General features: G+C 45.7%; 1 protein-coding gene across 2 annotated transcripts in view; it reads right to left on the reverse strand.

Moving 5' to 3' along the window:
• Window positions 1-16,312, reverse strand: part of septin5a (septin 5a) — a 120,572-nt gene that overhangs the window by 52,662 nt on the left and 51,598 nt on the right. The window contains exon 1 of one of the 2 annotated variants that reach the window (XM_068055331.1): window positions 1,641-1,756. The exons of the other annotated variant lie outside the window; for it this stretch is intronic. Within the exon in view, the coding sequence (XP_067911432.1) occupies window positions 1,641-1,730 (90 nt within the window). The 5' untranslated portion in view covers window positions 1,731-1,756. Of the gene's footprint in view, window positions 1-1,640; window positions 1,757-16,312 lie in introns of those variants that run through there. 2 annotated transcript variants of the gene reach the window in all.

The following is a 16,312-nucleotide window of genomic DNA, read 5'->3' on the forward strand; positions in this document are numbered from 1 at the left end:
ATAGTAACAGGAAATGGTGTCATAGAATCATACAGCACACAAGGAGGCCATTCAGTCCATTGTGCCTGTGCCAGCTCTTTGAAGGAGTTATCTGATCACTCCCACTCTCCTGCTCCTGTTCTATCGCGCTGCAAATTTCTCCTTTTCAAGTAGCTATTCAATTCCCTTTTGAAAGTTAATACTGAACCTGCTTCCACCACCCTTGTAGGCAGTGCAGTCCAAATCAGAAAACTGGCTGCATAAAAATAGAAACTATGGAAAATTCCACTAAGATTCCTTCAGGTGATCAAAGCACAGTTCAGGAGATCGCATTTACTATTGTACCCACACCTTGCAGATTGGTGAAAAGCTGAGTTGAACCCTGCCAGGATTTGTACCCAGGTACCTCCGTTCCTGAGCCCAATGTACACCTTGCAGAGTGTTGTGCGTTGGGGGCGGTTGGGGTTTCAGGGCCGGCCCTCCATGGGGCACAGGGTGCCCAATCAGGAGGGCATCCCCCCCCCACCCCCGCCGCCGCCAGACATGCAAGAAGGCCGCCTGGTTTTACCAGGCGGGGTTCTTGGGGCCGTTGTCGTCAGGCTGCCGAGGGTAAAATACCCGCAGCGGTGGGAGGAGACCCTTAATTGGCAGTTAATTGGCCACTTAAGGGCCTTGATTGGCCTGGGGCAGGGGGGCCATTTCTCGCTGGCACCGCCCCACATGAAATTGCAGTGGGGGTGGGAGGGGGTCTAGAACAGCGCCCCCTGCCTCCCACTCAATTTTACGCCCGCGCCCACCCACAAGCACCCCCCCTCCCACCACCGCTCGTTTGGGGGGGCCATAAAATTCCAGCCTGCATGTTTCCAGAAACATAAAAGGGAAAATGCAACTTTCTATACCATGCATGCTGTTCATACCAGAATGCATAAAAAGCTCACTCAGTTTATCACTAAGTTTATCCTTATGTGTGTAATATGCACAGAGAAAAAGATAAACTCCTGTGTCAGGCAAAACAATGAAAAGTCCAAGTTGTTCTCTGGATTCTGTAACTGCTCAGTGATAGAGCTTATGTCATAGATACAGCAGGACAGATGGGGGACAGGTAGGCGTAGGAGGGAGACGGTCAGCAGCATTGCCCTCTATCACTTCTGATACAATTGAGGAAGACAGATTCAACAACAGCACTCTGGGATGTAAATTCAAATACTCAGCTCGTGCTTAGTAACAACAACTAGTGTCACAGAAAAGACATCCTGGGGATTCTCAGAAACAACATCCAGTGTTTCTGAATGAAGTGGTTCTCAGTTATAGATCCTTGCATCACAGTTTCAGAAACTTCTTTCCAAAGCATTCGATTGCGACATCTTGCAGATACTTTTATTCAGCCTGGCTTGCACAGAGATTTCAAATGAAACCTCGTATCTTGTTTGATCAGATGAATTGTCATTAGGCGGGACTTGTTTCCCAGCAGAAACCTCTGTTCCCTCATTCCCACCGGGTGAGTCACTTAGGTCATTTGAAGAGAAAACACAAATGAATCAGCTCCACCGCTTTGGTCCGCCCTCCCTTCTCCTGTCAAGTTTATGTGCCTTGCGAGCACCTCTCACTCCTTTCGTTCTGGCTCTTTTCCACACGCTGTCCTACCCCAAACATCACTGTACCTTCAGCCGCGCACGCCGGCACCTTTCCGATACACTCCTGGGAGAGAGGAGTCGCTCCACCAAACGCTCCTGGATGATGATGGCATCCATGTTGGAGATCGGACTTCTTACGACCCAGCAGCGACCTCCCCAACCCTCACGGACTCCAATGAAACCCTCCTGCTGGAGCTGCTGATTGCAAATGAATTACAGCAGCTTAGTGCCGAGGAAAGTCTGAGCTAAGGAACAGAAACCTGGAATTTCCTGCTTCATGTACTGCATCAAGAGCGGGGGTGGGGTGACAGCCACAGTCTCATCCAAACAGATTTCCTTAAGTCCCAGCTTCAGGGGCTCTTAAAAAACAGCACTGTAACAGGATGAGATTTTTAACCTTGATTTTTAACCATCTTAAGTCTCTAACATTAAACTGAAAACTCAGAAAATGCCCCCACAACAATGAAGATTTACATGCAATTCCAGGAAATGTCTTTGACAGGATAGTCACTCCAAATGAAAAGTGTCAGCTTATGAAAAATGATTCACCCCCACCCACTCCTGCTTCCCATTTACAATACGTCACTGGAGAATCCCTCTCCAGGAGAAGGATTAACCCTTTCGTCCATCTCTGCCTATCATAGGGAGATACAAGCGGATTAATCCCATCAACAACTTCTTTCCACTTGCACGAGACACTGGCCAACCTCGCTGGAAAATGGGATTAACCCTTTCATCCATCTTTTCCCATTCTCAGTTGTACATTGCCTCTGTATAGGGAAAACTTAGCCTTTCACCTCATTCTTCTGCTTACAGGGAGACACTGAAGGGCATGTCCTCAGCAGAGGAAAAGAAAGAAAGACTTGCATTTATATACCATTCCCGACCTCAGGACATCCCAAAGCACTTTACAACCAATTAAGTACTTTTTTTTTGAAGTGCAGTCACTGTTGTAATGTAGGGAACTTTGCAGACAACTTGTACACAGCAAGATCTCACAAACAGCAATGAGATAATGACCAGATAACTTCAATTTGTGAAGGTCTTGATTGAGCGATAAATATTGGACCTTGGTTCAATACCTCATCTGAAAGTTGGTACTTTTGACAATGCAGCACTCCCTCATTACTGCACTGGAGCGTCAACCTAGATTTTGTTCTCAAACCTCTGGAGCAGGACTAGAGCCCATGACCATCTGACTCAGGTGACAGCACTAGCGGTGAGCCACAGCAGACCAATTTATTCTCCTCTGTGCACTTACTACACCAACAAGCTTGGCATCAAAGAGCAGTGAGATTGGATGTCATCATATCGGCATACCGTCTAGAATAAGATTCACTAAAGGGTCACAAATGCTGAGCGATAAAGCAGGCTTCACTTTGCTTTGAATCAGATTGGCTGTGTTTCATGCAGCTAATCTCAAAGACTCACAATTTAAGTCACCCAGGCCCCAATGGGATGAGGTCATTGGGATGCACGGCCTCCACTGAAGGGCAACATTGATCTAGCTCTTGGTACCTCCCACTGTGGCTGAGCTTTCTCTCCAGAGGGAACCCACACTCGCATTGATCCTCTCACTGTTTACAGCAATTAAAAAAGCCCAAATAGGGCTGTCAAAACCGATGCTCTAAATCAACCTGAATATTCGTGAAAACCCACCCAACACTAAAGTGCTCAGATACTAAGACACTCAACCCAGATTTGTGCTTTGGAATGCTAATGATATTAACCACTGCGTCCTAATCCAGGTATGCCTGATTAACCATGGCACATCTAGAGAACTGCCCAACTGTGAGACTGGTGGGATCTCACTTCACTAAAAAAGAAAAGCATTTATATAGCACCTTTAAAAAAGTAAAACATCCCAAGGCAAATCACAGGAGCATAACCAGAGAAAAACCAACACTGAGCCAGAAAAGCAGGCATTAGGACAGGTGACCAAATCCTTGGGCAGGAAGGAAGGTTTTAAGCAGTGTTTTAAAGGAGGAGAAAGAGTGGAGAGGAGAAGAGGTCTGGGGAGGGATTTCCAGAGGTTAGTGTCCTAGACAGCTGAACGCATGACTGCCAATAGTGGAGTGATGAAAATCGGAGATGCACAAGAGGCCAGAGATGGAGGAATGTAGAGTTCTTGGAGGATGGCTGGAGGTTGATTGGCATCTTTCCATCTATGAAAAATGATGGATTCGCAGAAAACAATCCATTTAAGTGGGGTATCTTCTCTTGGTGCACCTTTGCTGATGGCTGTGAATGTCAATGCTTGAGAGGCAGGTTCTGCCACAATTGCTGCACGTGAAGCTGCCAAGTGATGCTTTGAGTTGTTGTTTTTGACGTTGGCACCTGTTGCAAAGCTGCTGTAGCAACTGGTCATCGTGGTAGTGCACACCTGTCCAAAGGATATGTCGCCATTTTCCTCTTTCACCAGAAAGTGATTCCCAGGTGCGATAGTCAACACTTAGGGCCTTCATGTCACAATTGCAAACATCCTTGAAGTGGAACTTTGGGCGCCCTACTGGTCATCTGGCCCCGGCTACCTCATCCTACAGAAGATCTTTGGGTATGCAACCGTCTTCCATCCTGTGGACGTGTCCAATCCACCAAAGCCACCTCGGTTTGATTAATGCCAACACATTTGGGAGCTCTGCCTTTGAGAGGACTGTCACATTTGTGATTTTGTCCTGTCAGGATATACCCATAGTACGCCGCAGACAGCGAAGATTGTAATTATTGAGATTCTTTTCCTGGTGGCTGTAAGTCGCCCATATTTCATGGCCATACAGTAAGGTGTTGAGAACACTTGCCTTATAAAAGATCAGCTTGGTCCTAAGGGTCAGCTTGGTGTTATCCCATGATGGGCTGGAGGAGGGTTCAGAGATACAGAGAGGAAAGATAAAAGAAAGATTTGAACACGAGGATAAGCATTTTAAAATTGAGACATTGCTGGACCAAGAGCCAATGCAAGGTCAGCAAGCAGAAAAGTGATGGATGAATGGGTCTTGGTGCAAGTTAGGATCTGGGGAACAGTATTATGGGTAAGGATAAGTTTATAAAGAGAGGGAGATGGGAGGCCATGTGGAGAGCATTGGAATAATTGAGTCTGCATGTAACAAAAGCATGAATAAGTCTGAGACAGCTATGGAGATGGGCAATATTATGGAAGTAAGCAGTCTTTGTGATGGAGGCAATATGGGGTCGAAAACAACCCATTAACCTGTATGACTCATTCGTGAGATCATGTTTGAAATATCAGTTTTGATTGGTTGCCTTCAGAAGAAATTTTACAGAGATTTAACCATGGTTAAGGCATGAGATTTGTTATTGTCATGTCCGTTTAGAAACCAGCCTATTCATTGCCTTCAGGAGTCTTTGTAGGTTGTTGTACCCGTTCAGCAAGCTTAAACTTCTATAAGTGAAGAAATTTGTGAATCTGTTGCATGACTGCTTTACCAACTCATTTGCCTTGCACATCGTATTCTCAGGAGAGAAAGACTATCTTCAGATTCATTGAATGGTCATAAACTGTACCATAGTCAGCTGTCCCTCTGAGTCAGAAGGTTGTGGATTCAAGTCCCACTTCAAAGACGTCAGCACAAAACCTAGGCCAGCACACCAAGGCAATACTGAGGGAGTGCTGCACTGCCAGAGGTGCCATATTTTGGATGCAACATTGAAAGCATTAAGCTGAGGTCCCATCTGCCATCTTAGGTGAACTTAAAAGATTCCACAGCACTATTTTGAAGAAAAGGAGGGGTGTTCTCCTGGCCAATATTTCTCTCTCAACCAGCATCACTAAAAACAGATTATCTGGTCTTAATTCCTATTTCTAGGACTTTGCTATGTGTAATTCAGCTGCCATGTTTCCTACAACACTGGCTATACTTCAAATGTATTTCAGTAGTTCTAAAGCTTTGGGATGTCCGAAGGTCATGAAAGATCTTTTCTTTTTTACTGGTCTATTGTATAAGGCAAATACACAAACAGACCTGCCCACTCCTACGTTGCCTACCCTTTACATGGAATATAATGGCCTCCTTTTCCAGAACAGGGAAAAAAGGCCTCAGACTGGAATGTGCTCAAATGACCATTTTCAGCAAAGAATCTGCGGCCTTTAGTATTGTTTAGAGGTTATTAATAGATTGACCGGACGTCTCCTCATTCAGTTTTATGGCACTCTCACAAAGATAGACGGTTTGAAGCTGGGAGACTCCAGGTGTCTGGAATCACTCACAATCTGCCAAAAAAAATTCTCTGGAAAGAGAAACATCCGAGTGAAAGTGAATGAAAGACTGCACTCACAGTGCAACACTAACACCTTGTTCAGGGCAATCTTTTCACTGGAGTGGTAGCCAGGACAGATAGTAAATAAAACAACTTTGGAATAATATAGGAGTCTTAAAAGAAAAAACATAGCCCAGCAGTCTAACAAATTAAGTTTAACTTGGCTCAAGTAACAGGGCACTGTAGTGTTGTATTAAACTGGAGCTGCCCTGAGCATCACTGCAGCCACCTCTAGAATGCAAAACAAAGAAAGTAGATTTCATGCAGGCAATGGTCAATTTGAATGGCTGAAAAAAAAATTTTGAAGGCAAAACTATTGTTTGCTTTTTCCAGTTTTCTCCTTTCTTCTCCCAGAGCTGTTGCTTGATCTGCAGCACAATTCCACTGGGAGCTCCCTGTCAAAGTACTCATTCCACATGTGTGAGCTTTAATGGTGAGTGTTGGCATACTATTTGACCATGTGGGTAGGGGGTGTAGGGGTGGCATCACCACTCACCATAAACATCTTCTGATCTGACTTTGCTCATAAGTCCACTTTCTATCAGGGAAACACCAGGTAATGACTGTAAACCATGAACTACAATGGTTTTTCCTCCTTCCTGACCCAGGGCACTGTAGTCAACTGTAAGGCCACCATGCTAAGGCAGAGCATGGATCAAACCTGAGATGTTTTTGTTGTTACATAGTTCCTTTCCACACTGGGTCACGTTTTAATCATGAGCGACCCCTTCACAGTTATTGTTTCTCTCCTTTTGCATTTTCAGGTGACCTTTTCCAAGGCGTCTACCAATGCTACTCTTGAACTCACATTTTCCAAAGCACTGTAACAAAAATAAGTATCACCAAACACAAACCTCTTGTTTAAGTGAACAAACTTTGATGAAGGAGATCCCAGTTACAACCAATGGTTCATTGAGTCACACAAACTTCTCTGCTCTTGATCCTAAACTAGGTTAAACGCCAGCACTTCTCACAGCAACCCGCGCCCATTGTATTACAGGATCCAAATAAGCTAACCCACCATAACCAGTTACAAAGACAGCCATCCCACCAAACTAGCTGTTCCACCATAACCAAGCATCAAAAAAGCTGTTCTACCTTAACCAGGTACTTTAGCTATTTCACCATAACTGCACACCAAACTAGTTGTTCCAACTTAACCAAGCACCAAATTTGCTGATCACCATGAATAAGCATCAAACTAGCTTTTCCATCATAAATGAACAGCAAATGGTCAAGTGCCCTCAAGCAGGCCCTAAACTAGTTGTGGTATTTCAGTTAGGACCCGAACATGCCCTTACACGATTAGGACTTAAAAGGATAGAAATTGATGATAGTAGCAGACATGCCTTTTACACATTTGTGTGACATTCTTCTGTCCACTCTTTTAATGAAAGCAATCCTAGGCCCTTGTTTTAATACCAGAAGGGTTTGAGTGGGTGTTGTCCACCTGCTGCAGCAGAATATAAGCCTGGGATATTTTAACTCTAGAACCTCATTAACATGCTGGTGGTTCATTAATGCCCGTTTCCAGGCAAGAAATGAGTGGGAAGTGGCTCCTGGCCTTCAGAAAATGGGAAGGACCACTGACAGGAAGGTAGGGGGTTTCTGGAAGAGTCTCATGGGATGCAAAGGGAGCAGTCTGAGCCAGGGAACTCTGCAACTTTCCTAAAAGTGCCTGGAGGAGTACTAGTCCTATAAAGTAAGGTAAAGAAAAAATAAAACCTTCTATCAACATCCTGGGGGGTTACTATTGACCAGAAACCTAATTGGAGCAGCCAAGTAAATAGTGTGGTGACAAAAGCAGGTCAGAGGCTGGGAACTCACTTCCTGATTCCCCAAAACATGTCCACCATCTACAAGGCACAAATCAGGAGAGTGATGGCATACTCTACTTGCCTGGATGAGTGCAGCTCCAACAACACTCAAGAAGCTCGGCACTATCCAGGACAAAGCAGCCCACTTGAAAGGCACCCCGTCCTCCACTTTAAACATTCAGTCCCTCCACCACCCACGCACAGTGGCAGCTGTGTGTACGATATACAAGATGCAATGGAGCAACTCAACAAGGATCCTTCAACAGCACCTTCCAAACCTGCACCTCTACCACCTAGAAGGAGAAGGGCAGCAGACGCATGGGAACACCACCACTTGCAAGTTCCACTCCAAATCACACACCAGCCTGACTTGCCAATGCTTCACTGTTGCTGGGTCAAAAACCTGGAACTCCCATCCTAACAGCATTGCGGCTGTACCTACGCCAGTTGAACTGCAGCGGTTCAAAAAGACTTCTTTTTATGGGATGTAGGCATCGCTGGCAAGGCCAGCATTTATTTCCCATCCCACCTCAAGAGGGATGGCCAACAACTGCTGGCCTTGCCAACGATGCTTACATCCCACGATAGAAGAAGAAAAATTTATACCTTGCCTTCTGTAATCTCAGGATCCCCCAAAGAATTTTACAGCCAATTAGGTGTGTTTTTGATATGGAATCACTTCACTGTTGTAATGTAGGAAAGATAGCAGCCAATTTGAGAATGGCAAGATCCCACAAATAGCAATGCAATAATGATCAGATAATGCAGGGTATTTTTTGGTGTTGGTTAAAGGACACGAGGGAGAATTCCCTTGACGTTTTTCGAAATAGTGTCATGGGATTTTTTAATGCCAACCTGGCAGGGCATCAGATAATGTTGCATCTCTGACAGTGCAGTACTCTCTCAGTACTGCACTGGTGTGTCAGCCCAGATGATGCACTCAAGTCTCTGGAGTGAGACTGGGATCCACAACCTTCTACCGTATAGCTACCGTATAGTTATCTAAACAGCTGTTTGATAGAGAGGCTCTAAAACCATTCACTCATCAATGCCCAAAAAATTCAAAGGGCTAGATTTTCAACTTGCCACCCAGGTATCCCTGTTACAGAAACTGCTCAATTTCCATTTCCATTGAAATCAATGGGGATAAATATCAGGTGGATATTATAATGGTTTATGTAAAATGTTACTGTTATATCAGGCAGCAAGCTGAAAATGTAGACTCATGTGCCTCAGTAGCATTATTATCTCAATGAGGCTTCTGGCTAATCAGCCACAGTGCCAAGAAATCAAATCATGGTGAGTGGAACACAGAGGCAAAGTGATCTCAAAATCAGTATCAGCCAATGAAATATTGCCCCTGACAATCAGGTTACACCACTATATTTCTACCTATCATTAGTGCCAATAATATGATATAAAGCCCACATTCAGCGGCTGGAAAACTTTGCAAAAGAACAGCTTGAATTGAAGACTTTATGACAAAGGAGTTAATTGTTCATTTACATTGTGGTGTGAAACTCCAAGCTTCTCATTTCTGGTGACGTTATCTTCCACCAGCCTATCTGGACAGGAGAGAGTTTGGCTCCCAGGCTGGGCCCTGATCCCAGACTCACTGCAGCTGGGAGGCTTTGTCAGGCATCCTGTTGCTATAAATACAGGTTATTCAACTCCTTTGTGTAGGGCCCCTGTACACTGCTTCTGAATGAAACAGAGCAAGTGCCAAACTCTGACATCACACAGGGCTGGAGCCAAAGAAATCATCACCAGCTATGAGTCTAATATGAACAAGGGAGAAAGGGATCAAGAGAATTGATAGTGCGAGGAAGCTGTGATAGGAAGAGGCAAAAGAAAAATAGAATGAGAGGCAAAGAATTAAGAAATAGGGGACAATATAAAAAATGAAAAGGAGAATTGAGGCAAAGAGCATGTAGAAAAACATAGAAGAAAACCTAAGACAGAAGCTCAACCATGAAGTACAATGATACAGTGAGAGAGTACAAAGGGTCTTGGTCATAATGGCACAGAAAGAGATCATTCAGCCCATCGAGTTCATGCCAGCTCTCTGTAGAGCAGTCCAGTCAGTCCCACTCCCCTGCTCCATCCCACAGCCCTGCTGGTCCACCTCCCCACCTCCCTCAAGTGCCAATCCAACCACCTCCATCCCCCCGCCACCCCCCCACCAAAACCAGCGATTGTCTCCATCTCCAGCACACTTGTAGACAGCGGGTTCCAGATCATTATCACTCTCTGCATTTAAAAAAGCCCTTCCTCACATCCCCCCTGCATCTTGCATCCCTCAGTCCCTGCACCATTAGCCAATGGGAACAGCACTCTCCGTCCACACCATCCAAACCCGCCACAATTCTACGCATCTCCACTAAACCTCCCCTCAACCTCCCCGCTCTGAGGAGAACAACCCCAGCCCTTCCAACCCAACCCTGCAGCCAAACTGCCCCATCCCTGGAACCACCCCAGCAAATCCCCTCTGCACTCTCCCAAGGATGCCCATATCCCTCCCAAAGTGTAGCGACCAGAACTGGATGCAACACTCGAGCTATGATCCAACTAGTGCCCCACAACAGGTACTTTCTTGTGTTGGAAAGCAGAGAAGAGGGCAAAACAACATCCTGCTTTTATATAGCACCTTTAACATAGTAAAATATCCTGAGGCATTTCACAGGAGCATAATCAGACAGAATATTACACCGAGCCACATAAAGAGAAAGAGGTAGCTTTTCAGGATTGACTTAAAGGAGGATTGAGAACAGTGGAGAGTCAGAGAGGTTTAGGGAGGGGATTACAGAGCTGAACGCCTAGACAGCTGAAGACACAGGATGCCAATCGTGGAGCAAAGGAAATCGGATTTGCACAAAAGGCCAAGATTGCAGGAGTACAGAAATCTCAAAGGCTTGCAGGGATGGAGGAGGTTAGAGGTAGGAAGGGGCAAAGCCCTCGAGAGATTTGAACACAAGGATGGAAATTTTAAATTGAGGCACTCCTGTACCAGAAGCCAATGTAGATCAATTTTTCATGTTGCGTCAGGGCAACCTAAATTGAGCCAGTGATGCAATGTGACGCTCGTAGCTGTAGGTTCAGGACTTCCTGACGAAATTGACTCATTGTACGACGGCAATCCACAGTGCCCTAGTGTAAAGCAGGTGTTTGCACCTTTGTCCCTGAATAACCTGCCATTCCATGGTGTTAGTGTGCCTTGAACCTGAGTAGTAATACTAGTCTTCCATTTGAAGTCACTGGAAAAGAAAAACAAGGCGCAGTGTGAAATCACTGCCCATTCGCTATAAGTTCAGTTTGCACTACCCATGAACACCAGATTCAACCTCCTCATGTCAATGGCAACACATTATCAGGTAAAAATGCGGAAACAGCAATGACATCCATGGGTCATCCCAGAAAAAGGATTGCATCAGGCTGCAATGTCCAATGGTTTCCACAAGAGGAAGCCACAGGATTGCAAGAGCCTGTGACAACCCTCTTCAGAACAAGTCTATTTATTTACAGTGAGGCTGCACACCTCCTGTTGTGTCTATTTTTCTGTATTATTGACCCAGAATTTTCTGCATCAGCATAGTCCCATTACTTCGATTTTCTTCCTTATCCTTCAGCTGAAAAAGATTCAGCACCAGAAATTGCTGGAAATGCCGGTTGACTTCAATGTGCATCTGGGACCTTAGTAACCAATGGGACCAACAGTGTATCTACTAAAACAATGAGATTTAAGGATACAGAAAGAACAGAGGAAGGGAGAAGAAAATAGCATTGGAGTAAGAAAGAGAAAAAAAAGAGACAAAAAGGAAACGTAAGAAAAAAAATTTCAAATTAAACATTTTGGGCTAAAAATTGGCATGTTCCATTTTTCAGGCACCAGGGCGCAATTTGCAATCTGCCCGTGAGTTAAGCAATATGCAAATTTGCTGCCTGATTGTAGAGTAGGCCCAAGCACTTGCAAAGCTGCTGACTGCTTCAGCGTTCAGCTGGGAGCCAGGCAGCATGTACTGATATCATGTGATGCAGCCATCCTTCTGTTCTTAAAGGCAGTCTGTCCTCTTAAAGGGGTTCTGCACTGTATGACAGGAGGCTGCTGCAGAATACGTTTGATGGAATTCTAAACAAGGAAAATGGAACATCAGGACAGAGAGAGGGCTCCAGGATCACGAATGCAGTGCTAGATGCCTTAGCGATGGAAGCAGACTGGAGGAGAAATGTCACAGTTCTGTCAGGGGCCAGGAGACTGTAAAGGACAACCCTCTGAAGGGAGCTGCAGCCAGTGACCAGGCAGGTCAATTCCTGGTATTTGGACCTGAGGACCTGGCAGCAGTGTCACTAGAAGTCCATTGACTTCACATGGGTGGTCTAGGTCAATGAACGCATTTTCACACAACATGTCCCACCCACCACACTACCAGCCTCTCAGGCTGCTCAATGCACCATACCCCCATCAGCAGCCCCGGTACTCAGAACTTATGCGTAGCATCCAGATTCTCCATCTCACCCTCACACACCTACCAGTGCTGCCCCCCCCCCCCCACCCCCCCGCACACCCACCTCTTGCTGCCTCCACATACCTCCAGTTATTCAGCTATGGCAGGCACATCATCCAAACACAGTGCAACACAATCACTGACATTCTTCCCTCTCTCTTGCAGGACAAGGTGACACACAATAGAAGGTAGCAGAGCAGAACCGGCAGGAGACTAGGCTGCCTGCATTTCCTGAGCCCTATGAAGGAGCTGGTTCTCTACATCATGGGACCGACCGGCTGTGACAGAGCCTGAGGCATCTGGCGACACTGAGAGCATTGCGGATGACGATATGATCCTGCCTTACGTCCCTTCTCAACCCCCAGCTCACCTGCTATCTAGCATGATGAGCAAACTACAGATGGTGTGATCATGGACCTCTTGCTTTCCACACCACCCCCCCTTCCCTCACCCCAACCTCCCCTTCCCTCACCCCAACCTTCCCCTTCTGATTTTCTGCTTCCAGTCACCCAAGAATTGCTCTCTGTCCAGGCACAGCAGCCCCAGCAAGAGGAGTGAGAGCAGCAGCACTGCACTGGTGAAGAGCCATTGTCACTTGATCTGACACTCGCAGCCACCAGCACAGATACTGGCACAGCACGTACTTTAAAGGCTGATATAGAGTTGCGATTGGCATTGACGCATGGTGAGTCACCAAGCATGAGTAGGCTGCAGCTAAGCCAGATTACTGGAGGGCAGAGTTGCAGGTTTGCCACTGGGGACTTGGATGAGGACCTTGATGGGGCAGCATACTGGAAATCGCTGATGGGCATGCACATCAAGATGTCGGTGCATTGGCTGGCCTGCCAGATAGCTTCCTGTCACTGTCGAGGAACATGGAGGAGTCCAGCTCCAACTTGGCAGAAGGTATCACTCAGAGTTTGCACTGTCAGCAGTGTCTGCTCCATTGCTCTGTCACATTGCAGACCCAGACACTGCCACTGCAGCCTTCATACCTATTGCAGCCTTTATATGGGAGTTCACCTAATCCTCTGCCCTCCCTGTAAGGATGCAGCCAAAGTCCCTGCCAAATCCAGGAATTTGCCACAACACCTCTGGAAACCTTTACAGCACTTCCAGGTACTTTACAATAGCAGAAATTCTCCAAATTCGCCTTTCCTGCAAGTTGGTGCCTGGCCCATTAAATAACACTAATGCTGGCCCATCTTGCAGCTGAATGTTTGATCTTTGGTGAATGACATACATACTAGTTGAATGGATCTGCGTGGACCAAATTTAGAAAATCTGCGCCACATCAGGCAGGAGGGCTGCATGGCATCATCATAGGATCAGTTCAGTTGCTTTCGGAGCTTGCAGAGGATGCCCGCACGAGATAGCTTCTCAACATAATGTGCTGCACAGACTGGGGGCGCAGCCAGTACCCCCAGAGGGCAATCAGCTACAGATCCGAATTTTGTGCCCTTTAAATTTAAAAAACCTCTAGAAACAATTCATTTCCCACAGGAATGAGATGTCACAGTTTCAGTTGTTCCATTTCTGAGCCAGAGAGGTTGACTGGCATTGTAGGAGCACAAGTCTCATCATTAAAGTGTCCTTCTGTTATTAAAGATCAGCCCTAACCTCCTGCGACGAGTTCAGTTTGTATTTATGGTGCAAATACAGCAATTTTTTGAAGCTCACACGGAGGTTGACAGTGAGACCCTATTTTTGTGAGGCTAACAGTAGAGTGGCAAAAATTGTCCAGCAAGTTGTAGCAATTCGCAACTCACACAATATCTCTTCCTTGCTACAAATTGCAGGTTATTACACATTAATAATGGTGTGCTCGTTGAAGTCACTGTTATTTTCCCATTTATGGACATTGTGCTTCCCCCTGCACAACCCCCGCCAACCCCCCCCCCCCACCCCCACCCTTAATATCAGCCATAATTCAATGGTAGAACTCCCAACCTCTGCATCAGAAGTTTGTGGGTTCAAGTCCCATCCCAAAGATTTGAGCACAGAATGAAGGCTGACACTCCAGTGTAGTACTGAGAGAATGCTGAATTGTTGAAGGTGCCATCTTTCTGATGATACATTAAACCGAGACCCGGTCTGCCCTCTCAGGTCTATGTAAAAAAAAATCCTACAGCACTACTTCAAGAACTGCTGTGGAATTCTCCTTGCAAACATTTATCTCTCAACCTAAAACACATGATTTGGTCATTTATCTCATTGCTGTTTGTGGGAATTTGTGTGCAAATTGGCTGCCATGTTTCCTACATTACAACAGTGACTACACTTCAAAAGTACTTCATTGGCTGTAAAGTGCTTTGGGACATCCTTAGGTAGTGAAAGGCACTATAGAACTTTATTTTTCTTTATTTTACAGCCTAGAGTATAGGTCAAAATGTAACTTGCTCCCCAGGCTATTACCAAGAGGTAACCGCCAGGAGATAGATGAGAACAGTCCAGTAAAGAAAAATCGCATTGGTTTCCGCCTTCTCCTGGCGGGGCAAAATTACCTGATCTCCAATAAGCACGCCCTCCCCAATACCCTCACATCGTATTTATACCCATCCACTCCATGACTGTGCATTGCAACAGTTTGGCCAAATTGCAACATTTAGCAGGTATTCCTCCAATCACCCAGCTTGACTTTGGCAGGAGACTGACACAAACCCCAGGAAGCAGCTTAAACAGTCGCTTTCAGCCATTTACACCATTTCTCTGAGCAAGTGGGGAGTCACATCCAAAATGATGGCAAAATTGGAGAATCCCCTGCAAAATTACAGGGCCATTGCTCTTTATTTTTTAATAATCCCCTTTTGTGGTCACCCCTCTTTCCCTGATGGTGTTGGATCTGACTGAGCTACAATCCATGCACACCAGCAGCCCTCTGCCACCTTATCTATGGTGTCACTCTTCATGCCTTGTCATTGGGTTTCAGCGTGATATTCAACTGTACAGGGCATCACAGCTGAGGACTGGCCCTGAACTCACCTGATTTCCATGGATGTTCAGTTTCAGGAATAGTTGTAATCCAGTAATCAGGAGCAGGATCTCTATTTTGCCCCTCCCCTTTAGTTAAGGGGTGCTGAGACTAATTGTAGAAACCCCTCCTTCCCCCCCCCCCCCACCCCAACCATGTCCAGGTTGTATTCAGCTATGTCAACACAAAATGAGAATGAAAGCTGGATCCCTATGGTGGGTCTGTTATTTTGGGCACTCATTACTCACTGAGGCATTGGGGGAAGGATGTGGTTTTTAATTGATAGGGCAAAGTTTCAAATAACTGAAAAAACGATTTCTTAACCCAACTGTGACCCTTCTCCCTGTAATCATCAGAAGGCAATTAGGAATGCCTAATCCAACCGCCCTTTCAAAAAGGTTGCGCATTTATATAGTGCATTCCATGACCTCCAGACATCCATTATCGCTAATAAAGTACTTTTGAGCGTATCCACTGTAATAATATAGGAAATGCAGCAGCCATTTTGTACATTCAACTTTGATGGCAAATAGGATGCTACCACATAATGGCCAATTTTTTGAACCCAAGTCTTGGGCGTAGCCTCACCCATGGGAGTGTGTTTCCATCCATTAAGATGGATGGACAGTAAATAGTTGGGAGCACACTCCTCTAATCTCTCCCAGCAGGCAAGGCTGCACATCAGGAGTACAAATTTGGAAATAACAACCCTTTATTGTCCAGAATCATTTGTGAAGAGCACACATCGGCGAGATTCTGGAAGGATGCTTATGCGGAGGGAACCATCTCCATGTATCATTCCTCACCAAGGCCACAGTTTTAAATTCACTGAATAGGTCACATTCTGCTCTTTATGACACAAGATTAGAACCATAGAACAATTACAGCACAGAAGGCGGCCATCTAGTCCATCATGTCAGTGCTAGCCGAAAAAACTAGCTGCCCACATTCCAGCACCTGGTCCATAGCCTTGCAGCTTACAGCACCTCAGGTGCATGTCCAGGTACCTTTTAAAAGAATTGAGGGTTTCTACCTCCACCACCATTCCTGGCAGTGAATTCCAGACACCCACCACCCTCTGGGTGAAAAAGTTTTTCCTCATGTCCCCTCTAACCCTTCTACCAATCACCTTAA

This window comes from Heterodontus francisci, chromosome 23, assembly GCF_036365525.1.
Source record: "Heterodontus francisci isolate sHetFra1 chromosome 23, sHetFra1.hap1, whole genome shotgun sequence".
NCBI classification, from domain to species: Eukaryota; Metazoa; Chordata; class Chondrichthyes; order Heterodontiformes; family Heterodontidae; genus Heterodontus; species Heterodontus francisci.